The 16071-nt window shown below is 39.2% G+C and overlaps 2 protein-coding genes, 1 long non-coding RNA gene and 1 pseudogene across 4 annotated transcripts in view; 2 read left to right on the top strand and 2 right to left on the bottom strand.

Moving 5' to 3' along the window:
- The window catches only part of VPS26A (VPS26 retromer complex component A), a 186427-nt gene that overhangs the window by 119399 nt on the left and 50957 nt on the right, over positions 1-16071 (bottom strand). The gene's annotated exons all lie outside the window — the stretch shown is intronic.
- The window catches only part of LOC140631947 (uncharacterized), a 142051-nt gene that overhangs the window by 87990 nt on the left and 37990 nt on the right, over positions 1-16071 (top strand). The window contains exon 7 of one of the 2 annotated variants that reach the window (XR_012029475.1): positions 10453-10577. The exons of the other annotated variant lie outside the window; for it this stretch is intronic. This is a non-coding gene — a long non-coding RNA (uncharacterized lncRNA). Of the gene's footprint in view, positions 1-10452; positions 10578-16071 lie in introns of those variants that run through there. 2 annotated transcript variants of the gene reach the window in all.
- The window catches only part of KIFBP (kinesin family binding protein), a 38966-nt gene that overhangs the window by 1837 nt on the left and 21058 nt on the right, over positions 1-16071 (bottom strand). Inside the window, exons 5-6 of the mRNA XM_072823382.1 lie at positions 14201-14285; positions 5903-6018 (exon numbers count right to left, since the gene is read on the bottom strand). Of these exons, the coding sequence (XP_072679483.1) occupies positions 5903-6018; positions 14201-14285 (201 nt within the window). The remainder of the gene's footprint in view (positions 1-5902; positions 6019-14200; positions 14286-16071) is intronic.
- Positions 261-1974, top strand: LOC140631942 (nucleolar and spindle-associated protein 1 pseudogene; annotated as a pseudogene).

The following is a 16071-nucleotide window of genomic DNA, read 5'->3' as shown; positions in this document are numbered from 1 at the left end:
CACAGAAATGCCATTAAGATGAATGATATGTTTATGCTAGAAGTTACTGAGTGAAATAGAACTGTCCTAGGTCTCAAAGACACTAAGGTGAAGACATAATTAAATCTACCATCATAAAGTTATCTCTCAGGGCCAAAAAAAAAAAAAAGGTAAAATGGGGCACCTGAGTTTTAAACTGCTTTGCTGAGTGTGGGGTACGAGTTCTTTGTGTGGTGCCTGGATGCAGCTCATGGTGCCTGGATGCAGCTCGTGGTGCCTGGATGCAGCTCACCACGGCCACACCCTCCCTTGAGGAGCTTGACTCCTTCAAGTATAGCAACCTGCAGAACTTGGCCAAGAGTCTGGGCCTCCGGGCTAACCTGAGGGCAGACAAGTTGTTAAAAGCCTTGAAAGCCTACCTTAAAGACGAAGCAAAAAAAGAAAATGAGAGTCAGAATGGAAGTCAAACTTCTGCGTTCTCTTGGGATGAGACTGAGATGCGTATCAGCAGCCAGGAACAAACTAAGAGGGAGCCAGTTGGCCACATCACCAAAACAAGGAGAAGGTGCAAGAACCCTGACTCCCAGGAGGAACATTCAGAGATAAAATGAAATGATCACACTGAATTCCAGAATCAAGAGAAGCAGGAAAACCAGGATCTCAGAACTGTTGGAGAAGTTCCTTCACCACCAGATGAAAGCCAAGGAGAGGAGAATGCAGTTTCCGCAGGAAAAAGTAGAATAAATGGTAATGAAGATTCAAAGGTACCTGCAGAAAGAAAGAAGCCTCTCTATGCAGATGGGTTTTCCAAACCTGGGACCTATAAACGCTACTCCAAACTTTAAGAAGCTTCATGAGGCTCGTTTTAAGGAAATGGAGTCCACTGATATATATTGAGAGGAAAAAGAAACATTTTGAAGAACGCAACTCATTTAATGAACTGAGGAAGCAGCCGGTCACCAAAGAAGTGGTGGGGACTCCAGTTCCTCTCCGGGGAAGGCTCCCTGAGGCTCGAACTCCCTCTGGCCAGTGACGTTCGCAGGGCCAGCCCCTGGGCCCTGCAGGCCAGAGCACCTTGTGTGGGAAGGGGTCCGCCAAGCGGTCCATTCTATCGGCTACTAAAATGAATGTCAGGTTTTCAGCTGCTACCAGAGATAATGAACTTAAGTGTTCACTGACCAAGACTCCAGCCAGAAAGTCTCCACATGTGACCGCACGTGGGAGTACTCTAAAAGGCCAGGCTGTGCTTGGACATGCAAGTTAAAGACCGCGAAGGGGAATTCTGCTTCTGTTGTTAACCCATTTAAGTCAACAACTGAGGCAACACGGACTCCAGTCTCCGACAAGAAATCTGTGTTTGATCTCAAAGCAAGTCTGTCTCGTCCCCTCAACTATGAGCCACACAAAGGCAAACTGAAACCATGGGGTCAACCTAAAGAAAATAATGCTCTCAAGCAACATGTCAACAGAGTTAGCTTTCACAAGAAAACTTATAAACAACCTCCTCTCCAGACTCGGGAGGAACAACAGAAGCAACATGAACAAAGACGAAAGGAGAAGAAAACAAAGGTTTTGGGAGCTCGAAGAGGCCTCATTATGGCTGAAGATTAATTTTTTAGCATCCTGTGAATATTACTTCATTCTGAATCCTTTCTTTAATGTAAATATTTTTCTATCTTCCTCACTTGAGTCAAGACTTCTTTCTGCTGTTTGTTGTTCACTATCTATGTAGTGTCGGTGGGTTCTTCACATGCTGTGTCTCCGAAAAGACCTTATTAACCTTAAAACTCACAAATTCTTTGAATTTTTTCTTTTACCTAAGTGTCCATACAATTCAGTTTTCTGAGACTCATCCTATATATAATCTTGAGCTAGATTTTTAATGTCAAGTTTCCTCTGCTGACAGAACTGGAATCCTCTTCTAGACAGAAGCATTTACCTGATGGTAGGTAATTCTACAAGCTTTAGTAGAACTTGGACCAATAAAAAGCTGAGCAAGCCACCTCTTCCTCCTCTAGAGAACCACGTAGTCTCACTGAAATGGAGAGCCATACACATCGGTAATGGCATCTTCTACCTATGTGAAGTGTTTTATTACCTACACAGGTCTGTTCAGATCACTTGATGTAATTGCCATCTATCACTCAATATATTCTTAAAAACTCCATAGCTCATTCTAGCTTTACTTATTTAAAAATATCCAGGCCTATATTGAAATCTGAGGATTGCTGCTTCAAGGATCAGTACATTCTGTCAGTTATGTCTTACTCGTTTTATGGGAAAGACTAGAGTTGGTTAGCATCATAGCCATGTTTGTTGCCCCTAAGTGGAGCTTCTGAGCTTTGTACTGATTAAGATTTTCATGAATGTTTTCTCATGATGGTAGATTCTTTGCAAATAAACGGACTTCCAGATTGAGTTGAGCAAAAAAAAAAAAAAAAAAATGTTAAATGACTTAAAAAAACTGACTAAGCCTACTCTTGGTTTCAGCTAAGGTCATGATCTCATGACTCCTGGATCAAGCCCTGTGGCAGGGTCTTCCCTCAGCAGGAAGTCTGCCTGAGCTGCTCTCCCTCCCTCCCTCTCTGCCCCTGCTACTCACCAAGCTCTCTCACACAAAGAAATAAGTAAATCTAAACAACAAAAAAAGACTAAGCTCACCTTCCTCTTCCTGGCCAATAAAACTGAATATCAGATCCCTCTGAGCTTCACTCCCAAGCCTTTTCTTCCTATCAGACAACACTGTCCCTAGATCTGCACTGTTCAAAACAGTAGCCTCTGAACACATGTGGATGACTCCCAGGAGCTGGAAATGTGGCAAGTTCAAACAGATGTGGGCTGTGTGTACAACATACACACCCAATTTCTTTTTTTTTTTTTTTTAAGATTTTATTTATTTATTCATGAGAGACACAGAGAGAGAGAGGGAGGCAGAGACACAGGCAGAGGGAGAAGCAGGCTCCATGCAGGGAGCCCGATGTGGGACTCGATCCCGGGTCTCCAGGATCATGCCCTGGGCCCGAAGGCAGCGCTAAACTGCTGAGCCACCCGGGCTGCCCACACACCCAATTTCTAAGACTTAATACAAAAATAATTTTAAATATCTTTAATTAATATTGATGACCTATAGAAATGACAATTTTTTAAAAAGATTTTATTTATTTATTCATAGAGACAGAGAGAGAGGCAGACAGAGAAGCAGGCATCATACAGAGGGCCTGACGTGGGATTCAATCCAGGGCCTCCAGGATTACGCCCTGGGCTGCAGGCAGCGCTAAACCGCTGCGCCACTGGGGCTGCCCTAGAAATGACAATTTTTAAATGTAATCTGGGTTTTAAAAAGTATAAAGTTAATTCACCTTTTTTCCTTTTCTAATGTGGCCATTAGAAAACTGAAAATTACATACATGGCTGGTATTCTATTTCTATTGAACAGTGCTGCCCAACAGGAGACTCTGTTCATACCCATGGCTCTAACTGTCATCCGCAGGAGGATGACTCACAAACATACAGCTCTAGCCCATACCTCTTTTCAAGCTTCAGACCCCTAGGTACAGGATAACCTCTCCTCCAAGGACACGCAAAAGCTCTTCATCTGCAGGATGTCCACAGTGGAACTCCTATTCTTCTTCACTGTTTCTTATTCTAGAACTGTTTTAGTGAAGAAGCCTCCATCAATCTGGACCACCTAGGAATCATCCTTGAGACATCCCTCTCCTCACCCCAGTTTATCCTGCACCTTCAATCTATCACCAAGTCCTTTGCATTTTGCTTCCTGAATACCTCTGGAATCCATGCTTTCCTCTTCCATCTCTTGTGCTACCACCCTAGACCAAGCTCTCTACACATCTGACCTGGACCATTCCCATGGTCTTCTAGCTAACCTCCCTCCTCTACTATTGCTTCGCCTCAATTCTTTCTTCATTCTGCTACCTAGACGCTCCAAGCCTTCCAAATTCTTCGAAGGCCCTGCTTGCTCCAGCCCTTTCCTAAGTCTCACATTACAGGCTCTCCCATTGTGCTCCTACCTCACAGGCCTTCGTTCTGTTCCATTTAACACCACGCTCCCTGTGCCCCAGAACATGCTGTTGCAGCTCGCTGGAATGCTGAACCTTCTTTTCTAGCTAATTCCTGCCCACCCCCAGAGCTTCTTCAGTTACTTCCTCCAAATGTCCTCCATCACGTGTCTCTCCTTTGTGGAACTTATCAAAGCTGCACTTTCACATGAGGTAAAAACCCAAGTCTATTCTTTTTTTCTCACAAGACAACAACTAGCATAGAGCTGGCATAAATAAATCTGTGTAGGTGTTAAGCTTAAATTGAAAAAGGCTTTTCAGGTAAACATGATCAAAGGATGAAGTTAAAATAACAAAGTCAGATTAAGAAAAATCTGAGTAATTTAATGGCAGGCAACTATTTAAAGTAGTTTAATCGGGTGCCCAGTCTGGAAAACATCAACTAAATGAAGGGTATGAATTAAATGGCAGTGTATTTTGCTTGGCACAATTACTTCAAATGCAAGCCCTAGTCTCCAAAATCTTCCTTCTTTACTTGCTTCCCAGCTCCTTGCTTATTTACATGCTTTCTAGGCTGCTTTCTGAGCAGAAGAAAGCTGACAGCTTTTCCTGGCTCTGGCTTCTCTAGACGTAAAACTCCCCCGTTCTCCCTTACTTACTTTTTCAGATGCCTCATCTTTACCATCTACTTTTAAAATGCTCTCACCCTTGCACAACATAGGCCTCCAGGATTTTGCGGTTTGTCTGTTTGGTTTTATTCTGTTTAGTAGTTTCATAAGTTCTGTATTATTACCAGTAAAAATTATTGTATTTTAATGCATGCATTAAAAAAAAAAATTCTTCCAGGAAAGTCTTCCATGCATCTACACTCAGTATTGCTTCCAAATTATTTACTTTCCTCCTTAGTGGTTAGAAACTAGGATTCAGTATGGATTAGTAATGATGATGATGATGATGACCATTAACATTTATTAAGGACCTAGTATGTCTAGGACACTTTTCTGAGCCCTTTGCATATGTATTAATTTAATTCTGATAACAACATCACTAGGTAAGTACTATTATCATCTCCATCTCCTTTTCTTGTTTTTTAAGATTGTATTTATTTGACACAGAGAGAATGAGAGCACAAGCAGGGGAGTGGCAGGCAGAGGGGAGAGGGAGAAGCAGGCTTCCTGCTAAGTGGGGAGCCCGATGTGGGGCTCCATCCCAGAACCCTGGGATCATGACCTGAGCTAAAGGCAGAGACTTAACCGATTGAGCCACCCAGGCACCCCATCTCCACCTCTTTTGTGAGAAAATTGAGACAAAGAGAGATTAAATACATTGCCACAAACATACAGCTATAAACTGGCAGGGCTATTTCCAGATATATATATTTTATAAAATAAATATAAATTAAATTATATACTGTATAAATGATATAAAGGTTAGATTGCTTATAGTCTAAAAAGAGGTAAAGGGAAAAGCTAAGAATGTGAATAGAGAGAATACAAAGCAAAAATCTATGTGATTTAGGAAGGGCAAGGAAAGTTCTATGGAGTTTAAAGGAGGGAAATGATACCAGTAAGCAATGAAGAATTCATTACACACTGAACAATTAATATATTAAGAACCTACTGTGCCTGGAGATAGTGATATAATATGAATATGATGCAGCCCCCACCTCTCAAGGAATTTATATTTTATCCAAAGTAAAGTCTTTAAGGAAGAAGTGACATTTGAGACAAACCTTAAATAAATTGGACTCTAAAAAGTAAAGATGGGAGAGCAAGAAATATTTGAGACCATTCTGCATGCTTTGCATAATAAACAGGCAGTGAGCCCAATGGGCATAGTTCCCATTTTAAGCTTTTACTTACATTCTGCTTATTTAATAAAGAAAAGGCAACTTTTGACAACATTACCTGCATGGAAAGCTGGGCATTCTGTAGGAGAGTCAAACAATATTTGATCCAGCATCTTGCTATTTCTCCTTTTCTTTGATGATAAAGCTCTGGCACATCACCTTCAGCTTCAGTAGCTAAAATCACATGACATTATTTGTCCAGGTTAATGGTCACAATCATAATTTTCATTGTGTATTACATTCTTTTTATATTACTTTTTCCTGAACTTAAAAGTAAAGATTCTCAGGGCACCTGGGTGTCTCAGTCGGTTGAGTGTCTGCTTTTGGCTCAGGTCATGATCCCAGGGTCCTGGGATGGAGCCCCGCAGCAGGCTCCCTGCTCAGTGGGGAGTCTGCTTCTCCCTCTCCCTCTGCCCCATCCTCCATTCATGCTCTATCTCTTTCAAATAAATAAGTAAAATCTTAAAAAAATAAAAGTAAAGATTCTCACTGAAGCAGTGGGGGGAAAAAACCCATCCCAAATTCCTACCACCCAGAGGCACTCACTGCTATTATTTTTGTATATTTCTTTTAGGTTTTTCTATGTGTCATCTGTCGGTAAAAATTAAGGCCACAATATAATATATATTCAATTTTGAATATAAGTTTTTCTCTATATATTATACCACTAACACTTTACCAATATCATTATCAACGATTTAACAGTTTTAAGAATAGCATTATATGTAACGAAATAGGTATTCCCTATTTATAAAACCATTCTTCTAATTCTAGGCATGCATTGTTTCCACTTATATAAGAAACAAGTCTAAACAAAAAGATCTCTGTGCATAATTCTGTCTGGATTTTGGGTTATTTCCTTAGGACAGATTCCTAGAAGGAGAATTTACTGGATCAGAGTTTATACCATTTTTTTTATATATATATACCTTAAAAAAAAAGATTTTAGTTATTCATTCATGAGAGACACATAAAGAGGCAGAGACATAGGCAGAGGGGGGAGAAGCAGACTCTATGCAGGAGCCTGATGCAGAACTCAATCATGGAACTCCGGGATCACGTCCTGAGCCAAAGGCAGATGCTCAACAGTTGAGCCACTCAGGTATCCCAAGTCTATACCATCTTAAATGTTCTTGATATCTACTGCCGTATTATTTGAAAAAGCACTCTAACCAACAATATATGGGGCTACTCAATGAAAGTATTCTGAAAACATTGGACACTGTTATTTTTTTAGCTATTTTTTTAAGATTTTATTTATTCATATGAGAGAGAGAGAGAGCGAGAGAGAGAGAGGCAGAGACACAGGCAGAGGGAGAAGCAGGCTCCATGCAGGGAGCCTGACATGGGACTTGATCCTGGGTCTCCAGGATCAGGCCTTGGGCGGAAGGTGGTGCTAAACTGCTGAGCCACCCGGGCTGCCCTAACTTTCTATTTTAAAGAGTAAAAATAACTCACTGCTTTAGTTTATACATCTTTGTTAGTCTCTATTTATTTACTCATGAGAGACACAGATAGAGAGGCAGAGACACACGCAGAGGGAAATGCAGGCTCCCACAGGGAACCAGATGCTGGACTTGATCCCAGGACCCTGGGATCACACCCTGAGCCGAAGGCAGATAGATGCTCAACCACTGAGCCACCAGGTATCCCTATAAATTTTTTTTGGACAAACGCATTTCAGATTCCAATCAATCTACAATTAATTCAATGTACTGAATAAAGGGAAAAAACAAATATTTAATAATGTACATCTCCTTAACTCTTCATAATCTCTATTCTTCTGATCCACAATAAAAAATTTGTGACAAAATCTGTAAAATGACTCAAATATAAATATGTTTTTTAACTGACATATAACCTTATATTAGTTTCAGGTATACAACATAATGATTTGATATTTGTACATATTGTGAAATGATCACAAGAAGTCTAATTAATGTCAACCATTGAACATAGTTACAAAACTTTTTCTTATAAGAACTGTTAAGACCTACTCTTAGCAAAGTTCAAATATGCAACACAGTATTATCAACTACAGCCACCATACTGTAAACTATACATCCCCATGACTTACTTATTTTATAACTAGAAGTTTGTTCATTTTGACTTCCTTTACACCCAGCCACCACTTCTGGTAACTGCCAATCTGTTCTCTGTATCTATGGGTTTGGTTTTCTTGTTTTATTTTTTTAGATTCACATTTAAGTCATAGCATACGGTATTTGTCTTTCTTACTTATTTTACTTGGCATAATGCCTTCAATGTCCAACCATGTTACCATAAATGACAAGATTTCTTTTTTTCCCCCTCCAAACCATTGTAATAGCTAAGCTTTTTTTTCCTTCATGTTCCAATAAATAATTTCATCCCTATTAAGGATGCATGCCTTGGGGCACCTGGCTGGCTCAATCGGTACAGCATGCCACTCCTGACCTCAGGGTCATGAGTTAAAGCTCCACATTGGGTGTAGAGCTTACTTAAAAAAGAGAGAGAGAGAGATAGGGAGAATGCATTCCTTAGGTATTTAAAGCATCTTATGAAAAACCAATGTTCGTTCGTTCTTTCCTTTCTTTCTTTTTCTTAAGATTTATTTATTTATTCATGAGAGACACACAGAGAGAGGCAGAGACATAGGCAGAGGAAGAAGCAGGCTCCTCGCAGGGAGCCCCAATGGGGATTCAATCCCAGGACCCCAGGATCACACCCTGAGCCAAAGGCAGATGCTCAACCACTGAGCCACCCAGGCGTCCCCCAATGTCCATCTTCATGATGTTCACAGACTTGTTCCCAACCTTAGTACTATGAGTTTGATTTTTTCTGTCCTTATTTCTAAGCCTCTAAGATTGCTGAATCCCCTACCAGGGGAGGTCAGGAGGTGGGGTAGGGAAGGGTTAGATCAGTTGTTGAGCTTAAGCAGTAGAGTATGGAGTTATAAGTTACAGGTACAGAACCATCATGCTTGGGTTTGAATGCCAGCCCTGTCCCCTACTATCTGTGTGACACTGGGCAAGTTGTTGAACCACTCTGAGCTTCAGTGTCCCCGTCTGTCAGGTATAGATAATAATAGTAACAGTCTGATAGTGTAGCTATGAGGATTTAATTACACAAAGACTTAGGACAGGATTTGATATGTGGATGCTCAACACCATTATTAATCAAACTGTATTAATAAAATCCAGTCTAAAAACCTGTGTGAACAAGGTTTAAAGTACCTAGTTTAAGATATGAATTCTCTAATTCATATCTATACGTGGACCTTAGGAGTTAGTTGAAAGCAGTTTCAACTTGATTGTTTAAACATTTACTTTTGGGACACCTGAGTGGCTCAGTGGTTGAGCATTTGCCTTTGGCTCAAGGCGTGATCCCAGGGTCCTAGGATCGAGTCCTGCATTGGGCTCCCTATGGGGAGCCTGTTTCTCCCTCTGCCTGTGTCTCTGGCTCTCTCTCTCTCTGTGCCTCTCATGAATAAATAAATAAAATCTTTTAAAAAAAAGTAATAAAAAAATAATCATTTACTTTTATCACCTTACTCATGCCATGGTGTCTGTTAAGATATAGTGTTGGGGTGCCTGGGTGGCTCAGCTGGTTAAGCGACCAACTCTTGATTTCAGCTTAGGTCATAATCTCAGGGTCATGAGATCAAGCCCTGTGGCTGAGCATGGAGCCTGCTAAAGATTCTCTTCTCTCTCTCTCCCTCTCACGCGTGTGCACCCACTCTCACTCTCCTTCCCTCACTCTCTCTGAAATAAAATCTTAAAAGATTCTCTCTCCCCTGCTGCTTCTCCCCTAAGTTTGTGCATGTGCACACAGTCTCTGTCTTTCAAAAAAGAAAAGAAATAGTGTCAAACAAGGTGAAAGCACAACTATTAACCAATTTGTCAAAAATTCCAATTTAGTGAAATTCAAATTGAAATGGGAGTTCTCATGAATTAAAAGGTGGTCTCTAAGTGCAAAGCTTCCCCTAAAATAACATTCAGAATGATGGATATAGTTTAATGAAGGGCCATTTCATTTTGTACTGCAGGTCCTATGTCCAGTTTTACCAAAATATTTACTATGTTACATCTGTGGAGGGCATTCTTTTTTGCAAGGAAAAATTTATTTTAATATTTTTCCTGATTTGGGGCACCTGTGTGGCTCCATCTGTTAAGCATCTGGCTCCTGATCTCAGCTCGGGTCTTAATTTTGGGCTGTGAGTTCAAGCCCCACACTGGACTGCAAAATGGGTGTGGAATATACTTAAAAAAGAAATAAAATTAAAATCTAAACAAATAAATGAATAAATAAATTTCATCATTTAAATTATTTTTGTTTCCACTATTAAAAAAAAAATCCTTTAGGGATGCCTGGCTGGCTTAGCAGTTGAGCGTCTGCCTTTGGCTTAGGGCATGATCCCAGAATCCCAGGATCGAGTCCTGCATCAGGCTCCCTGCATGGAGCCTGTGTCTCTCTCTGCCTATGTCTCTGCTTCTCTCTCTGTGTTTCTCATGAATAAATAAATAAAATCTTTTTAAAAAATCCTTTGTAATGCAAATTAACATTTTCCATCACCATATTAGATTTAATGTAGTATTACTACTAATCCGTGTAAACTCTCCTCCGTAGTCTACCTTTTCCCATCAGCATGGATGTGCCACCAACACCAAGCACAACAGTCACAGGGTCCAGCTCTACAGGGAGAAAATCAAGTTGCTAGACTTCCAAATAACATAGAAGCATGGCACTTCAAGTCATTGGTGAGTTGGATTAACTCCTTTAGATGAATATTTGTTTCAGCAGAAAAAGGTTTATTATTTTTTTAAGATTTATTTATTTGAGAGAGGGAGAGAGAAAGAGACACAGAATGGGGGGAGTGGCAGAGTGCAAGAGGGAGAGAATCTCAAGCAGACTCCTCATTGAATGGGGGGCCCAACATGGCGCTCAATTCCATGACCCTATGATCATGACCTCAGCCCAAATCAAGAGTCAGTTGCTTAACCAACTGAGCCACCCAAAAAGGCACCCCCCCAAAAGTGGTTTTTATCTCCAAAAGTAAAACTAAGGAGACAATGTACAGTCGATTCTCATTATTCGTGGTAGTTATGTTCCATAAAGTCATCATGAACACTGAATTATTCAAAGGCTGAAACATTACTCCTCAGGAAAATACAGAATTAGATTTCCATGAGCTTCTGGTCACATTTTCATTAACTGATGAATATATATAACTTCATTTTGCGTTTCTGTTTAAAGATCCCTTATGTAATATATATTGTTGGCTTATTAACACTGAACACTTATTAACTTATTATCACTTATTAACACTGAACACTTACTAACACTGATCAACAAACAGCTCTATAACTTGTGCCTGAATGGAGTTTATCTAACACTATAACTTCTCTGTTAGGGACATCAGAGCCTTCATGTGCTAGGAACACTGGACAGTGCTTCAGCACTACAGTTAGGGGCCATTTTAAACAATGAGATTGCCAACAAAAACCCACAAAAATGTGAAGAATGGGGTGCTAAATAAACAACAAAAAGGACACTTATTTACTATAGGAGAGCTGAAACAAGGAGCAGAGTGTTGTCTTGTTTGACATCAGCTGGGAACGTGCACCTCAGGAAACTCAACTTCTTTCCTATTCTGCACAAATGACCACAGAAGTGCCTCGAGTACTGAGTTTGGGGTTTTAAGTAAATTTTAGCAATAGGTGAATCTGCAAATATGGACTCCACATATAATGAGGACTGACTGTATTTTGGAACTTGCACTTAGATATGAAGTCCTTTTTCTTTCTTTTTCAGAAATAGCTGGTGGGTCTGGGTACTTGACTTCCTTAAGGTTTGGAAGCAAAAGTTACTGGGTTGATAAGTTAGTAAAATGTGCTCAGGGGCCCTATGCAGGTATATTATTGATTTTATAATAATAAAAAGTACCAATCTTTTTTTAAAATTGAGTTACAATTGACACATGACATTACAGCTGACCCTGAACAACACAGGTTTGAACTGTACAGGTTCACTTATAGCTCAATTTTTTACAGTATAACACTATAAATGTATTTTCTCTTCCTTATGATTTTCTTAACATTTCTTTTATCTGGCTTATTTCATTCTAAGAATAGAGTATTAATACATATAACACACAAAATACATGTTCTTATGGTAAGGCAGCTGGTCCACAGTAAACTCTTAGTAATTAAGTTTTGGAGAGCCAAAATTTATACGCAGATTTTTAACTACACAGGGTATAGGAACCCTTAATCCCCTCCCCCACATTATTCAGGATCAACCATATATTAATTTCATATGCACAACATAATGATTCGATGTTTGTATATATTGCAAAGTGATTATCACATTAAGTATATAGTTAATATTTATGACCCCACAGTCCAATTTTTCTTGTAATGAGACTTTAAAGATATACCCTCTTAGCAACTTTTATTTAAGATTTTTTAAATTATTATTTATTCATGATAGTCATAGAGAGAGGAGAGAGAGGCAGAGACACAGGCAGAGGGAGAAGCAGGCTCCATGCCGGGAGCCTGACACAGGACTCAATCCTGGGACCCCGAGATCACACCCTGGGCCAAAGGCCGGCGCCAAACTGCAGAGCCACCCAGGGATTCCCCCCTCTTAGCAACTTTTAAATACGCTATATAGTATTAACTATAGTCACCATGCTAACATTACATCCCATGACAATTTATAATCTGAAGTTTATATCTTCCACTAAAAAAGATTTTTTTTTTTTCTGAATAACCATCTTTTTTTTTTTTTTTTTTTTAAAGATTTTATTTATTTATTCATGAGAGACACACAGAGAGAGGCAGAGACACAGGCAGAGGGAAAAGCAGGCTCCATGCAGGAAACCCGATGTGGGACTTGATCTCGGGTCTCCAGGATCACACCCTGGGTGAAAGGCAGGCACTAAACCGCTGAGCCACCTGGGCTGCCTTCTGAATAACAATCTATTGTGTAGATATACACCATACTTTCTTTATTCACTCATCTATTAACGGACACTTAAAGTTGTTGTTATATCTTGGTGACTGTAAAGAATACTGCAACAAACGTGGGGGTGCATATACCTTTTTGAGTTAGTGTTTTCTTTTTCTCTGGGTAAATACCCAGAAGTGGAAACACTGAACTATATGTTATTTCTATTTTTAATTTGAGGAATCTCCATACTGTTTTCTTTTTTCTTTTTTTTTCCATACTGTTTTCCACAGGGGCTACACCAATTTACATTCTCACCAATAATACATGAGGGTTCCCTTTTCTTCACATCAACACTTGTTATTTGTCTTTTTCATAAAAGCCATTCTCACAAGTATGAGATGATATCTCACTGTGGTTTTGATTTTCTCAAATATACGTGTTAACTGTGATTTTTAAAACCAAGTAAAACACTATAATTAAAAAATCAGACATTTGCACATCACTTATGCAATATTCCAACCAAAAATGTGTAATCAGATTCTTAGCTTAAGGAAATATCAAACACCAATTGATGGAAATCTAATGTAATACTGGCTTATATTTTTCAAAAATGTCTATGTGATGAAAGAGAAAGAATGGCTGAGGAACTGTTCCAGATTAAAGGACAATAAAGAAAGAAAAAAAAAAAGGACAATAAAGAGATGTGACAATTAAATGCAGTATGAAATCGTGAAATGGATACTCTAATACTAGAAAGGACATTACAGGGATAATTAATGAAACAAATATGTATTATAGAAAAGAGAATTATATCAATGTTACATCTCCTTTCCTATGATTATGTAACAAAATATTCTTAGGAAATATACACTAAATTATTAAAGGGGTAAAGGAGGGATCCCTGGGTGGCGCAGCGGTTTAGCTCCTGCCTTTGGCCCAGGGCGTGATCCTGGAGACCCGGGATCGAATCCCACGTCGGGCTCCCGGTGCATGGAGCCTGCTTCTCCTTCTGCCTATGTCTCTGCCTCTCTCTCTCTCTCTCTTTCTCCTCTCTCTGTGACTATCATAAATAAATAAATAAAAATTTTTAAAAAAAGAGTAAAAAAAAAGGGGTAAAGGAGTCTAATGTATGCAATCTTTTCTCAAATGGTTCTGATGGACAATAAAATGTGACTGCTGGGGGTGGTGGGGTTGGGGGCAGATGTGAGAACATTTGTCCAATTTTAAAATGTCAAAATTAAACATGAGCTGGTTTCCAAAAAAAAAAAAAAAAAAGAGTGACTGCAAATAAGGCAACTATTAAAAGTTGAATTAAGAAGGGCTATGGTAGTTCTTTGTTATGTTCTTGAATTCTCTAAAATTTAAAATGATTTCAAAATGTTTTTTAAAAGCTGTGCAATAAGACATGCACATGTGGACTTACTGTCTTCTGTTGTTGAGACCTTTCCAGTTTGACCAAAAATGACATTAGCAGCAGATAAACAGTGCCTGGCCTCCATAAAACATAGCTGTTGAGGAAATAAACGAGAGTAAGTGCAATTATCACCTAGCCTTATTTGCAATTAGACTTACATAAAGCCTTCTACTATGAGAAAAGCTATAAAATTAGGTAAAACCCACTAAGGAAACCCTGTATGGTTGCTAAACATTAAGAAGGAATAGGACATGTATTCTCTGGTTAAAAAGCTACCTCAAAGATTAAAATAATAAAGCCCCCAAACTCTTAATAATAATCCAAACTGGCTGAGAGACAACTGCTGACTGAACCAAAAGTTAGCTCTCCTCAAGCTATCAGTAAGTATAATACCAGAATGGCTATCATCCTAAACTGAGAATGCTTCAGATGGCTCTGTAGGTTCAGTTCATAGAGCCAAAATGCCATGCATGATAAATATGTAGGCAACTTACACCCTGTCAGAGGACTCGAAGATTGGATTTTCTGAAGTTTAGAGATCTCTCTATATATCCTACCTCAAAGGTAAAAAGGGTAAATATGGATATGAAGATATTCCCCTCTTCTAGAATTTTGAGAGATTTATGTATAATGAATGAATGAAGGCTCCCACCCTGAAGTCAATAGATTTCCCTGAAGTTCTGAAGTCAACAGATTTCCACAGATGAACTATATGGAATTGCTTTACCAACACACTTGAAGGCTTCCTAACTCAAATCTGGGCATGGTAAAGTTGTCAAACACTTGGAGAAGATCCCCTTGCTAACATAAACACTTTGCATCTATCATGTAAATCACAGGACCAACCCAGCAGAAATACAAAGTTAAAGTCCAACTTTTAGTTGGAAGCCACCCTCATTAATTAAATGTCTAATTCTTATTAATAATACCTCATTTTGCTAAGATTTTTCATGGTTGGCTATGACTGTATAAGCTCAGCACTAAGTGTATCTCTCCATTACAGCAAATTCAGAAGCCACCTTTAGAATAGCTGGGGTACCATGTACAGTATTAGCCCAGCAATATCTACAGATCAAACTGTTGGTGTTAAACCTCAGAAACCCAAGGAATGTTACAGTTTACGTAAAGAAGCTTTAATTGTCCCTCTGCAATCCCTTACCCATCGTTATCACTTTAGCTTTGTTCACATTGGTTCCCTGCAAGCAACCACTGCTAGAACAGTGAGTGCCATGTGCCCTTGAGGTGGCTGGTAAATGTGGGACTTTTAGCACCTGCCAGGTAGGGACACATAAAATAGCAAAACCTCATCACTGGAACCAGATGAAGATGAGAATGATATAAATGACAATTGCATCGTTTTAAGAAAAATGGTTCAAATCTCTGTTTGCAATAGAACTCAGCTAGTTGTAACAAAAACGTATAGAACATTTTGGCTTAAAAAAAAAAAGCACAGGGTGGGGGAGGTACTAATGAAAATCACCGCATGCTCCACATAAGCAATGCTTAACAACTTTAAATTTTTTATTACACTTTAAATTAATATCTAGATATCTTATTACTATTAATATTGATGGAGTTTCAAGTGTTAATTAAAATCTCAATGAATACATAGCTTTAAAGTTGCTAAACAAAACAAATAAGGGGCCTCTGGAAGCTATAGAAAAAGGTGCCACAAGCAGAGGCACCAGATAACACTTCTGATGATGATCACGATGAAATGGATTCATGAGTTAGATTTAACCAAATGCTCCAATATACGCAACAGCGTTACTTACACGCTTGATCTTAGACCAAAGTCCTAGAAGCGATGCTGCAGTCACCACAGCCCTTTCTCGCCTGCTAATAGCTTTTCTGAATGAAATTCTGTGGGACAATACTTT

Source organism: Canis lupus, chromosome 4 (genome assembly GCF_048164855.1).
Source record: "Canis lupus baileyi chromosome 4, mCanLup2.hap1, whole genome shotgun sequence".
NCBI lineage: Eukaryota > Metazoa > Chordata > Mammalia > Carnivora > Canidae > Canis > Canis lupus.
This window is presented reverse-complemented; position numbering and strand designations above follow the sequence as displayed.